The sequence below is a fragment of the Antechinus flavipes genome, chromosome 1 (assembly GCF_016432865.1).
Source record: "Antechinus flavipes isolate AdamAnt ecotype Samford, QLD, Australia chromosome 1, AdamAnt_v2, whole genome shotgun sequence".
Lineage (NCBI taxonomy): Eukaryota > Metazoa > Chordata > Mammalia > Dasyuromorphia > Dasyuridae > Antechinus > Antechinus flavipes.
Genome location: NC_067398.1, coordinates 194180337 through 194197769, shown reverse-complemented (window position 1 = coordinate 194197769; position 17433 = coordinate 194180337). Strand labels below are relative to the sequence as shown.

At 32.0% G+C, this 17433-nt stretch overlaps 1 protein-coding gene across 1 annotated transcript in view; it reads left to right on the top strand.

The window, feature by feature from the left end:
- Positions 1 to 4517: 4517 nt before the first annotated feature.
- Positions 4518 to 17433, top strand: part of MEGF10 (multiple EGF like domains 10) — an 80566-nt gene continuing 67650 nt past the window's right edge. Inside the window, exons 1-3 of the mRNA XM_051994559.1 lie at positions 4518 to 4702; positions 11213 to 11314; positions 14316 to 14416. Coding sequence (XP_051850519.1) covers positions 4518 to 4702; positions 11213 to 11314; positions 14316 to 14416 — 388 coding nt within the window. The remainder of the gene's footprint in view (positions 4703 to 11212; positions 11315 to 14315; positions 14417 to 17433) is intronic.

The following is a 17433-nucleotide window of genomic DNA, read 5'->3' as shown; positions in this document are numbered from 1 at the left end:
GTAGTTTTTATTTCACACATCCTCATGGAGGACCCAGGAGTTTCAAAGGGAGATTTACAACCTATGCCAGAAACTTGTTGATAAGTGTTAATAACTTTTTTAATAAAAAAAGGGAAATAGCATTTCCTTGTCAGATTTATTGGGTGTCCTAAACAATTTCTGAGATTGAAGACTAAATAGTTCTAATTAGTAAATGGAATGCTTGGTTTGAATTGGTGACTTGACAGATAAACTTGAAATAATCTGAGATTATTGTGAATGGATAATTAAATTGTGAGTGGAAAATTAATGCTTACCAGATTTCTGTTTTTTGATTGGTGGGAAGAATAATCATAAAATCATTAAAAAATAAAAATTTGTCAATATGTATTTTCCAGCATAGTAATCCATATTCCCTCCAGCACTATATAGATCTCTATATAGCTTAGACAAAAAAGTAGTCATTTTGTCACCCATATTTTAGTGAGTTTCAGAGGTTTTCTTTCTTTTCTTTTTATGTAAATAGTAAAAAACTCAGAAGCTGTAAGTAGCTTATTACTTCTTTGGTCACATAAGAATAAATTTTCATGTTTACTGCTTTATAATGGCTAACCAAAAATGTTAAAAGTTTGAAGTAATTTTAAAAAAATCTATGAATTACAATTTAATTTGAACTACATAATTAACACCTCTTTTGATTGCTGTGAAAATCATTGGAATAATATCTGTAAATGGCTTTGTAGTCCTAAAAGCAATTAATATATATAATATATAATAAAATGATTATTTTAAAAATCAAGCATACTGATGTGTATATAGGAGATAATCATCAAGTGCTCGATAAATTGACCTGTTTTAATAAAAATCCTATTTACAAATATGTCTAGGCATGCTGATGCCACAATACCTTTTAGTATTTTTTATCAACAGACTATTATAGCATCATAGAGTTTGAGCTAAAATGGATTTTATAGGTCCTCTAATGCCAGCTGGTTTGTGATTCCATAAGGAGCCTACTAACTAAATATGGGAATCATGAAATTATGATTTGTTATCAGTAATATTTGCTTTATGTGCCTATTTTATCTATCTTTATACCTGGGGTCATGGAAAAATTTCTCAGATGAAAAGCAGTTGTGAGTGATGTTAAGGAGCCTTGTGATGATAACTTGTTATTTTACCAATAAGGGAACTAAGATCCAGACAGGTTAGGTGAATTACACAATGTCACACAAATAGGAAAATAGTAGAGCTGGAGTTTCAACCTAAGTTTCTTTAGTTTTTCCCCTTTTAATCTTTTTCTCTAGTTATCAACACATGATTAAATTACTCCTTTGATTTGACTTTGTAGAAAACATACTCTTTTAGACAATGGAAGCCTAATTCAATTAAATATTCTCAGCACATGCTATAAAATAATCCCATTGTTTGGACAGCTTTTCAAAATTCCATCCTCATACTTAGGGAATATATAACACCTCTTTCCACTCAAATTAGGCAAATTTCTTTGAGGGACAGCCCTGTTATGCTATCCACTGAATTTATATGTAGAAAATGTGACCAATGATTGATGGAGAGACTTATGAGTCTTTGCTCTATGTAAGAGGCAAACATTTTGGCTTCCAGAGAGATAGTCTATGGTGGCAAGGTATAAACTTTTGTGTTGTTATTAAAACTCTCAGAGCCATAAAAATGTAGGAGAAGTCAGCTCGACAATATATCTTTTGACTTCCAAGGATAGGAATCTCTATAATTCCTCCAATTCCTGCCTATTCTTTGATAAAGAGGTTTACTATTTTGAGGGTCTTTTGTGTAACCAGCATTTGCTGAGAGGAAGGTAAACTGTCTAAGTAAGGTAAATCTTATCCTTCTCTTAAGAGGGACCAAGGAAGTGGCTTTGATTCTGCACTTCTCTATTGTAATCCTACACTGTAGCTATTTGATGTGTGGTAAATAGATGTAATTCTACTCTGATACAAAGGATGTGCTGATAAAGGTTTAACAACTGTTTCTCTGGGGGAAAATGTACTCACAATATACTTTTAAGTGTGATCTACATTATTAACTTTTCTCCATCACTTTCTGAAGTCTAATCAATCAACAAAACAATAAATTTAGCCTTGATTTGTCACACTTGCCAATTGCTAAAGTATAAATGTTCACACTGAAAATTTAATAATTGACTCTTGCAAGTCAGTACCACTTATGCCATCCTTGGATAACAGAGTATAGGAGAGATGGCCAACTCACAGTAGTCCTAGATCCTGCTTATCCTTTCCTCAGCTAGACAACTGATGGTGCACATGGTTCCCATGTGCACCTTCTTCTTCTTCACAAAAGCAGAAATCATAGGTTCCCTTGAAGGTGTGCTAATCTGCGTCCCAGATAAGATATTAACTATATAAGCTAAGGACTGGTCATACATAATTTTTATTACATGGACTAACTGCATATTTCAACATTCATGTATTCCATGGGATCTGTTTCATTATCCAGTCAAGCAAACTACAAATTTTCCTGATAAGTTGGGTGAATGACATCTTTTTTCTTAGCATAGTTTAATCTGTTTCTAACATCAAATTCAGTTTTTGACATTCCATGGAAAAGAAACCTCACTTTTCCTCCTGACAAATAAAGCAACTTTAATAGATTATTTTGTATTTATATTGAGCTGTTCTCCAAGGAGTTCATGTGTTCAGCAGATATCATTTCTAATCAATCCCCATGCCAATCTTGTGAGATAAACAAATAGGGGTAGCTATTACTCCCATTTTATAGATGGGGGGTAAAATATAGAGATTCAGTTACTCCCCAAAGTCACAAAATTAGTTTGTTGAAGAGCAGGATATAAATCTTACTTTCAGAGTTGAAAAAAAAAAGTTTTATTACTCAATATCAGGGATAAATTTTATATCTTTTTTGAATTTGAACTGCTTCATGAATAACTTATATTTCATCATTTGCTTTCTAGTTAAGCTTTCTATTAGGAAACAAATCCTGTCCTATAAATCTCTCATGTCTTATCTAAAAACAGAAAGGGAATAGATAAAAGGAACTTCCGTGTGCTGCTGAATTGTTTGTGTGATTTGCCAAGTCTTTGTTAGTATGAATAATAGGGTTTTTTATATATCAGTTTGATTTGGATCTAGGATTTCATTGGTGTAGGAAGTTCAGTCAATCAGTAAGCATTTATAAAGTACCTACTATGTGCCAGATGCTGAATTGAGAATATAAAGAAAGGCAAAAACCCATTCCTGTTTTCATGTCTAACACAATCTAATGCAGAGTCCACGTGGCCTGCAACATTCTCAAGTTGAGTGAGAAATAATTTAAAGTTTAACTGGGAAATTCCCAGTTGAACTTTATTTGGGAAATACTTAACAAAACTAAAAATGCAATAAAATATAGATGATACTGCATTTTAAAACTAAGTCAATAAGCCTGTAGAGATTCTTATATTTGGTTTAATGGCCCATGTTTCTATTTGAATCTGATACCACTAATGGATAAAAAAACTCTTTCTCAATATAAATCAGCACCTACTTTGCATATTGTGACTTAAAGTAGCCTGAAGGTACTGAAAGAACAATTTAGTGACTTGATTAGGGTCATATAGACAGTTTGTGTCAGAGTAGAGCTTAAACCTTCGTCTTCCTAATTCCCAAGGTAGCTCTCTGTCCAGTAATTCTCATGTTCTCTGATTGAATTTAGCAACCTTTTATAATATTATTTATACATGAGAATACTTTAATTAACTGTGAGCCCTTAACTTACTAACCTTATATAAAAAATCTCTATACATGGCTGAATAAATTGTGGTATATGAATATTATGGAATATTATTGTTCGGTAAGAAATGACCAACAGGATGATTTCAGAAAGGCTTGGAGAGACTTACACGAACTGATGCTGAGTGAAATGATCAGGGCCAGGAGATCATTATATACTTCAACAACAATACTATATGATGATCAATTCTGATGCACCTGGCCATCCTCAGCAATGAGATGAACCAAATCAGTTCCAATGGAGCAGTAATGAACTGAACCAGCTACGCCCAGCGAAAGAACTCTGGGAGATGACTAAGAACCATTACATTGAATTCCCAATCCCTGTATTTTCGCCTGCCTGCATTTTTGATTTCCTTCACAGGCTAATTGTATACTATTTCAAAGTCCGATTCTTTTTGTACCGCAAAATAATGGTTTGGTCATGTATACTTATTGTGTATCTAATTTATACTTTAATATATTTAACATCTACTGGTCATTCTGCCATCTAGGGGAGGGAGTGGGGGGAAGGAGGGGAAAAATTGGAACAAAAGGTTTGGCAATTGTCAATGCTGTAAAATTACCCATGCATATATTTTGTAAATAAAACGCTATTAAAAAAAAAAGAAAAAAGAAAATATACATTAAAAAAAATCTCTATACTAAAACTTAAAATCAGCTATATTGAATAAACATGGAGCTTGCTATTATTATTTTAGTGGTTATAATGACAACTAACTGATACTTATTAGTTACCATTCTATAATTATGTTGGTCATTTTGTATTTAAGAATTCGGATATATATTTTTTCTTTCAGGTTATTCTTCTGGGGGAAAATGGAAGTTTATTTGAACTCCTTCTTGGATTTTCCTTTTATATTGTTCTATCTTTGGATTGGAATGACATTTTCATTGAATCTTGAAGACCCCAATGTTTGCAGCCATTGGGAAAGGTAACATTTGTCATAAATATATTTAATTAATTCCAAAGTAGCAATTCTGATTCTTATGTTCTCTTGTGTCATGAATTCAATGGAATTAGCAAGGAAAAGATTAGATTTAGATTTAAGTCCATTATTATTTTTACTTATATAGACAGTAATTATAGTTTACAAATATTTCTGTAACAACATTTGAAAAACAAATCTTATTCAACCAAGTTTTAGTTATCTTGAAAATAGCAGTGTTGTTGTGGATAATTCAATCTAATTAAGAGACTATTTTGTACTTAAGAAGTGAGTTAAGGAAATAAAAGTAATATGTGGTGTTTTTTGCCTTCTAAGAGCTTATAATAATTCTGGATAGATAATCCTTAAAAGTACAATACAAGATCTTATGTTATAAGGCATTAAATTTACATAGTTCATTGTAGACATGATACACATAGTAAATGCTACAGCTCAGAAAGAGAAAAAATTATGGTTGATTGTAGATATGAAAAAAGTGCTAATGGGAGAAACAAAATTTGAAATAGGCTTTTATGGACTAAATAAGTAGGGAAAAAAGGGAATTTAGATGAGAAAGAACAGCAGCAGCAAAAATATAGAATCAAGAATAATTTTTAGAGTATACTGAACCAACTGCTTAATTGTAATTTTATCTAAAAATAAACTTAAAAAACGTAGGTGAGATTAGGGTAAAAGGGTAAAAAGTATGAAGACTTTGGACTTATTTTGATTAAGAGATAAATTCTTTTGTAAGGTTGTAAAGTAGTTAATATGATGAAAATAGTATTTAATACATCGATTAGTTATAATAAATAACAAATATGTACACCATAGATAAACTGTAATCCCTGGCTTCAGTGAACCTGAAGCTTAATATGAAATAAAACAAAAATGACCCAGTGTGATAATAATACCTTTTCTTTGAATCCAAAATCTTTCTGTGGTCTTCCTTTCTATTCCTTCCCTATTTCCAGATATTATTTTTTAGTAAATTAAAATATGCAGGTGCAAAGTTCAAATGTCTTCTTTTCAAATGATATCTGGGTAAATGGCTCAGGAGTATTTTCAGTGAACCTAGAAAGATTGAAAAATAAAATCATCATTTGTTTTCTTTTTAAACTAATGGTTAAACCATAAGCTTAAATTCTTGTTGTGATACACTCAAGTATTGTTAGTTAGTGGAAAAATTTAACTAGTTACAGAATTAGAGAATACCAAAATTTAAGTAAGAAGGGACTTTAGCAACTTAAAAGAAATACCTAAAAGAAATCCCCATTATGAAAAGCCTGTCAAATAATCTTTTTGCCACTGCTTTGAGATCTCTAAAATGATAGAAGCTTAACACCTCTAGAAATAGCCCATTTCACTTAGGACAGCTCTAATTGTTGGGAATTTGGGGTTGTTTTTTTTTTCCTATCATCAAGCCCAGATTTACTTCTTTCAATTTCCATCCATTGCTAAAGCACCTTTTAAATACTTGAGCACAGCTATTATATTCCTCCTAAATTTTTTTCTTCAAATTAAACATTCCAAATTCTTTCATCAGATCCTTATATGACAAGGACTCAAGGCAGTTGATCGAATACCTTAGTTGCTCTCCTCAGGATTCTCTCCAGTTTATCACTGTTATTCTTAAACTATGATATCTAGAACTAAGCAGAACAGTGAAGAATAAAGAAGCACTATCACGTCCTTATTCTTAGAAGATTTACTTCTTTTAATGTAGTCCAAAATAATATTGGTTTCTTTAGCTGTCATATAACACTGATATTTTACATTAAGCTTGAAATTTACTAAAATCCAATCTCCCCCCAAAAAAACCCTACTATGTAGTTATGCTTTTTTCATTATTTTATTCATGAAATTAATTTTTTTGTATCCAAGTTGAAGACTTTATGTTTATTTTTATTGAATTTCATGTTATGGGTTAGAGTTCTGGGAATGAAGTTAGGAAAGCTCATCTTCCTGAGTCCAAATCTGGATTCAGATACTAATTGACTGTCTGACTCTGGGCAAGTTATTTAACCCTGTTTACCTCAGTTTCTTCATCAGCAAAATGAGGAGGAAAAGGAAATGATAAACCATTCCAGTATCTTTGCCCAAAACAAATAAATCTTAAATGAGGTCACTAAGAATCAGATATAAAACAACAAAAGATTTAGACCTTCTTTGGATATATGTCTTTCAATATGTTAGTTCTCTGTCCCAGCTTTGAGTCATCTACAGATTTGATAAGCATATCACATATCTTTAAACTGATGATGATGTATTTATCATTGATAAAAATGTCAGGACCAAACACAAAATCTTATGGCACACTCTACTGATGACTTGCCAAATTGACAATAACCATTAATAAGTACTCTGAGTCTAGTCATCTAAAACTATTTCTAAATTTGTGTAATCCACATTTTCCACAAGAATAATATTAGATATTTTACTAAAAACTTTGCCAAAGTCTAGGTAAACAGTATTTGTATTATTTCCTTGTTAGCAAATAAACTTTTGCAAACAAAAGAAAACCATTAATAAGAGGAGATTAGATCATGTTGAAAGTATCTCTTTTAGTAGGAACTCTTTCTTTTTAATTCCTGATATGATCAGACTGTAATATAACTATAATAACTTAATTTGGAGTTCTTTTGGCTTTGGAATGAAGGGAGGGTCAAAGGCAAGAGAATAAACATTTATATAATGGTCACTTTACTAGTATTACCTCATTTTAATCCTTACAACAATCCTGTGAGGTATGTGCTGTTTCATCTTCATTATACTGTTGAGGAAACTGAGACAAAGATTAAGTGACATACCTAGGGTCATGCAGCCTGAGGCCAAAGGTGAATTCAAATTTTTCTGATTCCAGGCTTAGCACTCTACTCACCTAGATACCTCGAAGGAAGTTTATATTTCTATCCTGTTCATAAAAATTTCCAAGAGGAAATTATTTTAGTGATTTCTACAATAAGATTATAGCTCATTTACTAGTTTAGGAACCCTGTCAGTGTTGGACAAGTTGAAGAAAGGTAAATACAGTAATATATTATTTGTAGAGCTATGAATTGGTACAATCCTTTTGGAAGCAATATAAATATTGATAGTGATAGTGATATAGATAGATATATAGATAATGATATATAATTCAAATATCTATATACTTTAACCTGAACATTCTACTTACAGGTAATTGACCCTAATTTTTCCTGTGATAAAAAGAAAGCTCTTCTATAAATCAAAATATTTATGGGAACATTTTTGTAATAACAAAGACAAAAGAAAGTAGATACCTTTTAATTAGGGAATGACTAAATAAATTGTGGTCCATGAATGTCAGTGAAATATCATTGTGCTATTAAGAGATAATAAAGAGAAGCATGGGAAGACATATAAATTAATACAAATTAAAGCAGAAGTAGGGAAATAATATATATCTACCAATAATACACATGAAAAGAGTAATAATAAAGCTTTCAAAAATACTGTGAAATTATCTTTACTAAACTTGATCCCACAAAAGATAATGCTTCCATCTTATATTTTGCAGATGACTTATGGGTGGGGAACATGGCACAAAAATCATACTTTTAAAACATATATTTGTAATTACTAAACTTTTTTTTCTTCCTCATTTTTAATTCTTTATTGTGGGGGATGAAACAGGGCCAGCTCCTTGTAAAGCATTAGGGATATTACAGTGGAAAAAGTAGATGATATAAAAATAAAAGAGGTCATTAAAATTTATTTAAAGTAAAAAATATGCTGTGTCAAATGACTTCCTTTTTATATAGCCTTAGAGCAAGTTCCTGAGCATGGCATTGTAGAGAAGATGCTTCAAGTCTATATGTGTGTAACTTTATATTGATATGCAAAATATTTCAGACAAAGTAAAATAATTGCATTTATATTTATAAATTTTATACACATATAAATATTACATTTATTGATTTATACTACTGTAGTGGCTGGAGTGCCAAACCTATAGTAAAAAAAAAGTGAATTCAAATCCTGCTTCAGACATTTATTTAGCTTTGTGGCTGTGGGCATGTCACTTTAACATCTTCCCCAGTTTTCTCATCTAGAAAATGGGAATAATAATGGTACCTGTCTCTCAGTGTTGTGAGGATCAAATGAGGCAATGATTGTAACTTGTTTAGCATAATGCATGACACATAGTAGGTACCATATACATTCATATATGTCCTGAAAAACTTTTTTTTTTTTTTTAATATGCAGTAACTCCTTTTTTACTGCTACCATTTCTTTTACACAGTTTGGCAGAAAATTCTCAAAACATTTTTTTTGGGAAATCTGACGAAGATGAAAGGATTTTACAGATTCACTTAGATTTATTCTAATAGTTTTGGGATAACTTTGAATGAAAAAGTGAGTTTTCCTTAGTAAAAATTATCTTTTTTCAGTCTTCAGTACTTAGCCTTTGTTGATCTTGTCTATGACAAACTTTTTTCCTTTGTCATAGGAATAGTTAGCAGTTGGATTTAAAAAAACAAACAAACAATTATTTCCCACTGTTGTTCCTACTTCAAGAAGCCAGTGCCACACTGTAGAAAACTTGATTATAATTTCTTGAGCTGACAAATTCTTTTAAAAACAAACTTTTACTCGTTGTCTAAAAATTGATTAGGTTGTTTCTCAGCCATAGTTTGACAGTTTTTGACATTCTTTTTCATTTTCAACTACATATTTACTTGTCAATTTTGCAACTGATGCTATTTCTTCATGGACTTTAATGATCTTTGTTATTATTGATTTCCCAACATCAATAATTGTTGTGATACTTCTAACAATGATTCTAGTACACCATTGTCTTTAAGAGTCATAACTTCTGCATATTTCCTTGTAATAGTAATATCTATTCTTCCAAAAGAGAGCAGTGAAATTTATGTATGGCTTAAAAACCATCACTCACTTTTGGAGAACTAACTAAATATGGGGAAACCAGCTCAGTTAGTTTTCATCTAGTCAAGGTTAAATGATGTGTGTTACTCTAGTACTTCTCGAGTATCCATAAAAGTACACAGTCAAAACCATTTTATCACAATATGAAATCCTGTCAAAAGCATGATTTTCCCAAGTAATTCACACACTACTGAAAGACCCAAACAGATTAGAAAGGATAAAAATTGTCTGAATTTGAGTTTGAATATTTGAGTCTGAAGGACTTTAAGATATCGTCTATCTAGCCCCAAGATTAAGATGCAGTCCTAATGAATAATCCAGTGTTCTCTGCACTCTGCCCTAATCCCTCTCTGTTCATGTCTAATTTGTCACTAGAAGACAGACAAAATTGGTCATATTCATGTCTGTCTTTTAAGAAAGATGCCTGTTTTTGACTGGGGGGAAAGTTTTATTTTGTACCAAAGAAGGAAATTCACAAAGATATGTACATTTGCAAATTATTATTATGTAGAAGCAGCTTTGACAGCAACATCATATATCCTAAACCCTTAGAGAAGACAAATGTGTTTGGGTTTGTGTAATGTAGCATATTATAACTTTTCTAACATAAATTTCTTCCTTCTAAGCAGTTAATTTACTTGAATTTCAGTCTCTATCCAGTTGGGGGAATTTATGTGAACTTCCCAGACTTCCACCAACCTAAACCTCACACCCATACCTCTGAATTCTAGTCACATTGAGCTAGAATGATTCTAAAGGGTTTAAGAGACCATTTCATTTACTTTCCACATTTTGCATATGGAAAAAAACTGAAACACATAGAGGTTATTAGATTTTCAAGGTGACAGAAGAAGTAAGTGGTAGAACTAGTATTTAAACCTAGATCTTCTAACACTGTCACAAAGTTAACATGAAGGGTTAGATGTGCTGATTACCATATTCAGCTTTGATAAAATTCTTCAGGGAGACTGAAACAGAATCCATTACTCTTCAGAGAGAGAGAGAGAAATTCTTCAGATGCCTTTAAATAATTTTGAAAATATTCTCCATGAAGTCATTCGTTCAACACTTATTAAGAAAGAAAAGAGAAAAGCAGGAAAAGAGAGAAATACAGAGACAGAGAGAAAAAGAGAGGGATGAAACAAGTATTTATTAAGAGTCTACTATGTGCTGATGAGTTAGTTAGAAGGTATTGTTCTTTTTTTTTCTTTCTGAAATCAGAAGATAGTGATAAAAATTGGGTATGTGCAACAAAGATTTAAATTTTCCGTTTTTGTGAGTCAATATTATAAGTTTTCTTTGGACTTTATGTTTGAAATCTTTTTCAAAAAGCTCTATCTAACCAAGTGATAAATCTTTAATGTTAGAAATGCTGTAGTCTATTGGTAAACATGAAAATAATTGCATTTTATATTTGTGGTAAACCCTTTAACTTTCTCTTTCAAATAAATGGTTAAAAAGGCTAGAAGATTCCCTGTTAATGAGCAATCTACATTTGCAGTAAGGACAATTTATCTAGCACTTATCTCTAAATGCTGATACACAGACATCTGTGTAGAGCAGGAAATTGCTGATTTATTTTCTTATTTTTTTCTTTTTCAGTTATTCAGTGACAGTACAAGAATCATATCCACATCCCTTTGACCAGATTTACTATACCAGCTGTACTGATATCCTAAACTGGTTTAAGTGTACACGACACAGGTAAAGGAAGTAAATATGTGTTTCTGAGTTTGGTTATGCAAGTATCAAGAAATGCAGCATTCTATAATCTATGATATGAAAGACTGACAGAGAAAACTTTTTTTTATTTATTCAACAATTATTTGTTGAATGCCTAGCATATTTCCAGTGCTTTTCTAGACTTAATGGGAGATTACAATCCTCCCTAATAGAGGAGATATTACAAGACAAAATAGATAATTTTAATTACATATAATAAGATTTTACATTATTAAAATCAGTGAAAGTAGAGAAATTTTAGAGTTTAAAAGATAGATGTGTCAAATATCACCAATAAAAATATGTGTAAAATATATAAGGAAATGAGACAAACATAACACTAAGATCCACTCAATCAGTAGACAAGTGTCATAGGATATGATCAGTTTTCAAAAGTATTGTAAGAAGGTAAATATTTTTTTAAATGATCCAGATAACTAATACTAAGAGAAATAGAAATCAAAACAACACTGATGTTTCATTTTCAGGTTGGAATTTAACAATACTGTCTTGGTGAATTGGTAAATTTGGAATTATGCAAAAAAGTGATTTAAAGGACCATACCTTCTGCCCTAGAAATACTACTACTGATCATATATCCCCCAACAAAGAAAGATGAACATAAGTGACTAAAGTACACAAAAATATTCATTATAATACTCTTTGTGGTAGTAAACAACTGGAATCAAAGCAGGAAATCCTTAACTGATAATGACTAAATTTGGTATGTGAATATAATTTAATATTGCTATGCTATAAGAAATGGAGAATAGAAAAAATTCAAAGAAGAATGGGTGAAATAAAAGTTCATGAAAAGGATGCTGAAGTCCAAGTGATCAGAAAACTAATGTTGTTTCAAGAGAAATGCTTCTCAACAAGGCAGAGAGACATGTGTCTCCAAAAGAGAATGTTGTTTATACATTGTCAGATGCACTCACTCTATCTGGTATTTTGTTTAATTATTGTTTGTAACAATAGTCATCTAAAGTGAATAATTTACCCAAAATGACTGTGATATGACAAAAGAGATCATTTTTTATGCATGTAGATCTGGGTTTTTTAAAAAATTGGACTTGTGACTTCATGGTATAGGGAACTCCCATAAGATTTTTCTTGACAAATGCAGATTGACATTTTCTCTGCACTTTCTTGTCACAGAGAATTTCTTAGGACACTGAGAGGTTCAGTGACTTAGTCACATAGCAACCTTTCAGCTGAAGTACCGCTTGAAGCCCTTCTTTTTGACTCCAAAGACCAGCTATCTATCCCCAAAACTGTGAGTCTCTGTTTCTGTCTGTCTCTCTCTACATGTAAATACACACACACACACACACACACACACACACACACACACACACAAAGGATAGGGGAAAAAATTCTGAACCACAATGTATAGGGTCCAAGAGGATTTTTAGATGTTTGAAGCTCAGTCTTCCCTGATTTTATCCCATTGCAGAATCAGAGTATATTATACTAAATGGAGAAGACCCATTATGTTTTATTGAAGACATTTATTTTTATCTACATTTTCTCTTTAAATAAATGAGCCCCCATTAGGGGCTCTACCTGACTTCAGGAGGGATTTACTTCCCTTTTCCTCAAGTTTTCTTGGCCTGTGTTTTGTGTTTTGTGTTCTATTTCTCCTCTTAAAAGATCTGATTTCTGTGGATGCTGCCATTCCTTAATAAGTAGAAATTTTGAGAAGATCATGGCTTCTTGACCACCCACAATCATCAAGAATCAGTACATTTAGGGATATTGCCATAGACTTTCTCTAGAGGAATGGAGATCTCCTAAACCCTTCTTAATTGAGTACAGGGATGTGATGCTGGAAAACTATAGGAAACTAGTCTGTTTGGGATTTAAGAGTTTCCAAGCCAAATTTGATCAATTCATTGGAATAACAGGAGTCAGTTTGAACACTAAGAGAGGTCTCCAAAAGCATCTATTGTGAAAATTCCTCAACCTAGAAACTTATTTTACCCCTCAAATTCACACATTAGAAGAATTTTTTGAAGCCTCTCTGATTGGCTAGTTTTCTCCAACTATTTCCCAGTTCATTTTAAGGATACTTAAACCAATGTAGTCTTCATTCCATTTAAGTTTGTATTCCTGACTCTCTATACTTTTCTTTTTGTCTCTTCTCCCCTTTCCTTTTTATTTTCCTTTTATGTGTTATCTTCCCTCATTAAAATGCAAGTTCTTTGGTCACAAGGACTCTTTTTGCTTGTACTTTTATTACCAGTACCTAGCACATTACCTAGCAAAACTAAACACTCAAAGATTACTTTGTGTTGACTTGATTTGACAGAGATGAATAGAGTAAAATACCCAGCATAGAGGATAGCTGGTATAACAATATAGAAATGGGAGATCTAGTGCTAGGAGATAGAATGCTATAGGTGAAAAATAAAGAAAAAGTCAATTTTCTGGACTATAGAATTCAAAAGGGGAAACTGGGAAGATAGGTTGGGGCCAGGTTGTGAAAGTCTCTAAAAACTATAGGAATTTATATTTTATTCAAATGGCAATAAGGAAGTCTCCTATTAGAATGTAAGTGCCTTGAGCAAAAAGATTGTTTTATTCTCTATATTTGTATCTGTAATAGCACTCCAATTTCTGGCACACCACATGGCATTTGAAATATGCTTGTGAATTACTTGATTGGAGAGAAACGAAAATGTATACCATTATACATGTAAGCAATAATCTTAATGAAGTTAAGAAGATAATTCTACTTTTAATATTACTGATCTTTGAATCAATGTATAGTTTAATTTAAATTGGCCAAATTGCCTTATCCTTAGTCAAAGAATCCATTTTAAATTTCTTCCTAATTATTTTGGATTATTTTGCTTTCAATATCGAATGTTACATTTTATAGAATGCTTTCCTTAAACTTTTAACTAACATATTATCCCAAATCAATCCAAATACAGAATAAAAAAACAAGAACTTGATTTTTTTTTCTCTCTACACATAGAGTTAGCTATCGTACAGCCTATCGACATGGAGAAAAAACTATGTACAGACGTAAATCCCAGTGTTGTCCTGGATTTTATGAAAGCATGGAAATATGTATTCGTAAGTATGATTTTTTTCACTTCAAAATTCTTTGTTTTACCAAATGTTGGCTCGCTTCTGGTAATGAGCCCTCAGATTCAGATCAATGGACAGTTGACCTTCCTTTTGACACTTGTCTGGGGGATTATTAGGTTGTAAGAGTTGGAGAAGTCCAAGTCTCTTTTCTTAGAAAACCACTAAAATTTCAAATGGTTTAACTCAAGGCAAGCAGTAAAAAAAGCAAGAGATTGTTTCAGGGGAATGACAATTTAGCTATAATTATGTAACAAATATCTCTTTGAAAACTGATGAGCTGTCATTAGAATAGGTCATAGAGCAGGTCAGTGACCTGATTCTCCCTGACCAAGTGATATAAAGGAGCCCAGGATAAATCAGTTCCCTCCCTTAGAGAGGACTATTAAGACTGGTGGAATGTTATATAATTATTCTCTCAGTATCTCAAGTGGATCTCTTTCCCCTTCTTTGTTATGGTCCTTGGCCTCCTCCTTTTTTTTTTTTTTTTTTTTAACCAATTCATGCTGAGATATTTAAAGAGTATAAAGTTGTATAAATTAAAAATAACTGGCATTTATATAACACTTCAAGGTTTAGAAAGTGCTTATGTAAAGCATGTGTAATATATATATATAACATGATCTCATTTGAGCCTCACAACATTCCTGTGAAGAAACATGATTGTCCCAATTTTATAAATGAAACAACTGGAGCTCAGAGAGATTAAGTGGTTTCATCATAGTCACAATGATATGGTCACGTGATGAGATTTGGGAAAGCAAAGATGAGGTGCAAAGATTGTGAAAAATCACACTGAGGTGTTCTCCCTGACAGAAGGCACTTTTAGTAACGAGTAAAGGCCTCAGATAAAATCCAAGTATTATTTTGTGGCATAATTTGAGAAGGAACAATTTTTATGGACAGAAGGAAGGGGAAGAAAGGAGGAGAGAATTGGGGAGATAAGATAAACATCCTTATGTTTTGAAGGAATCTGGGAACAATTGGGAATATGTTTCATTAAAATCATGGAGGAATGGGAGGGAAATGCTTGAAGGATAAAATTAGCAAGGAGTGGAGAATGATTGAAGAATAAAATTAGGAAGGAGTTGGAAAGATGCTTCATGGATTAAGACAAAGTCAGAGGAGAGCTGAGAAAAAAAAGTCAAGGAAGATTTGGGGGGATATGGTCTCAGAGTGGATTAAGGAATTTTGGTCTTAGGGAGAGAGCAATGGCTTGAGTTCCCATCAACATAACTATAGAGTGTCAGAGGCAGAATTAGAATCTAGATTTCTCCTGATTGAGTACAGAATGCTTACGACTCATAATTCTGTCTCTAGATAAATATGTAAATAAATTATAAAAGTCTTTGGGAAAAAATGTTACCTTTTCCTAGAATCACAGGTAGGAGGGATCTTAGACACCATTTAGTTCAACTCTCTTACTGTGTATTTAATGATAAGTGCCTTGTCCAAGTGCTTACAGTAAGTAAATGGCAGAAGTGAAATTTGGATTACAGTCCTATGCCTCCAAATTCAGCTCTCTTTTCCTTGTACTATGCAACCTCCTATAATCTAAATAGTGAGTATATGAGTTGCTTATACTATTAATGAAGATTCTAATGGTATCAAGAAGTTTCTTACTAAAGGTCTTGACTAATAAGATATCAAGCCAAAGAGTCAACCTTTGAATAGTTGTTGGACACATTGTGGAAGATTTTATGGCTTTGTGCTGAGGACCTGATATATTTAGAGAAGAAGTTTTTGTTTGTTCGTTTAATCAATTAAGAAAAACAATTCTTTTTTTAAATATAAAAATGTTATTTGTGACTTTATTTTCCCCCATTTATATGTAAATATATTTTTTAACAATTGTGTTAAGAACTTTAAGTTCCAAATTCTCTCCCTCCTCACCTCTCACCCCCATTGAGAAAGAAAGCAATTCCATATAGATTGTAAATACATAGTCATGCAAAACATTTCCATAATATATTGTGAAAGAAAATATAGACTCCACCAAAAAAAGCTTCAAGAAAAATAAAGTTTAAAAAAAGTATGTTTCATTTTGTATTCAGACACCATTGGTTCATTGTCCAGGATGGCTAGCAGTTTTCATCACAAGTCCTCCAGAGTTGTCTTGGATCATTGTATTGCTGAAAATAGCCAAGTAATTTATAGCTGATTATCTTACAACATTGCTGTTACTTTGTACACAGTACATTTTAACTCTGCATCATGGAAGTCCTTTCAGGTTTTTCTGAGAGCATTCTGCTTATTGTTTTGTTTTATGACACAATAGTATTTCATCATAATCATTTACCACAGTTTATTTAGGCTTTCTCTAGTTGATAGCCTTCCTCAATGCTCAATTCTTTCCTCTCAGCAAAAAGTTGCTATAAATATTTTTGTACATGTAGGTATTTGTTATTTTTGTTTTTTATCTCTTTTGGGGTATATACCTGATAGTGGTATTGCAAGGTCAAAGGATATGCAAAAGAGTTCACAACTCCACCAACGGTATGTTAATGCCTCATTTTCCCCACATTCCCTCTACCATCTGTCATTTTCCTTTTCTGTCCTATTAATTAATTTAATAAATATGAAGTAGTAACCTAGATTTGTTTCAGTTTACATTTTTACAATCAATAGTAAGTAAAAACATTGAAAAACAATTTTTTTTGTTAGATAGAGAAGTTAGTTTTCCTTATTAAGTTCAAGATATTGAAGAAAGAAAAGGAATAGGGTTATTTTTTCTTACCCTGCCTTATAATCTCTCTTCCAACTTTAGGTTAGAATGAAATGAAGAAGAACCTGGCAGATTCTGAGGCTTCTGGCAGGAAAAATGCTATCAAACTCAATTTAAAGTGAATACTCTAGAGAAGTATTATTCCAAGGGCTTCTGTTGATTATTAAATTTGGCACCTAGCAATACATCTATGTAGTTACCAAATGGAACTGAGTCATACATTTATAATAACTATTGAATGCTCTGTTTTTGTTTTTTTTGCATTAGCCAAAAACTGTTT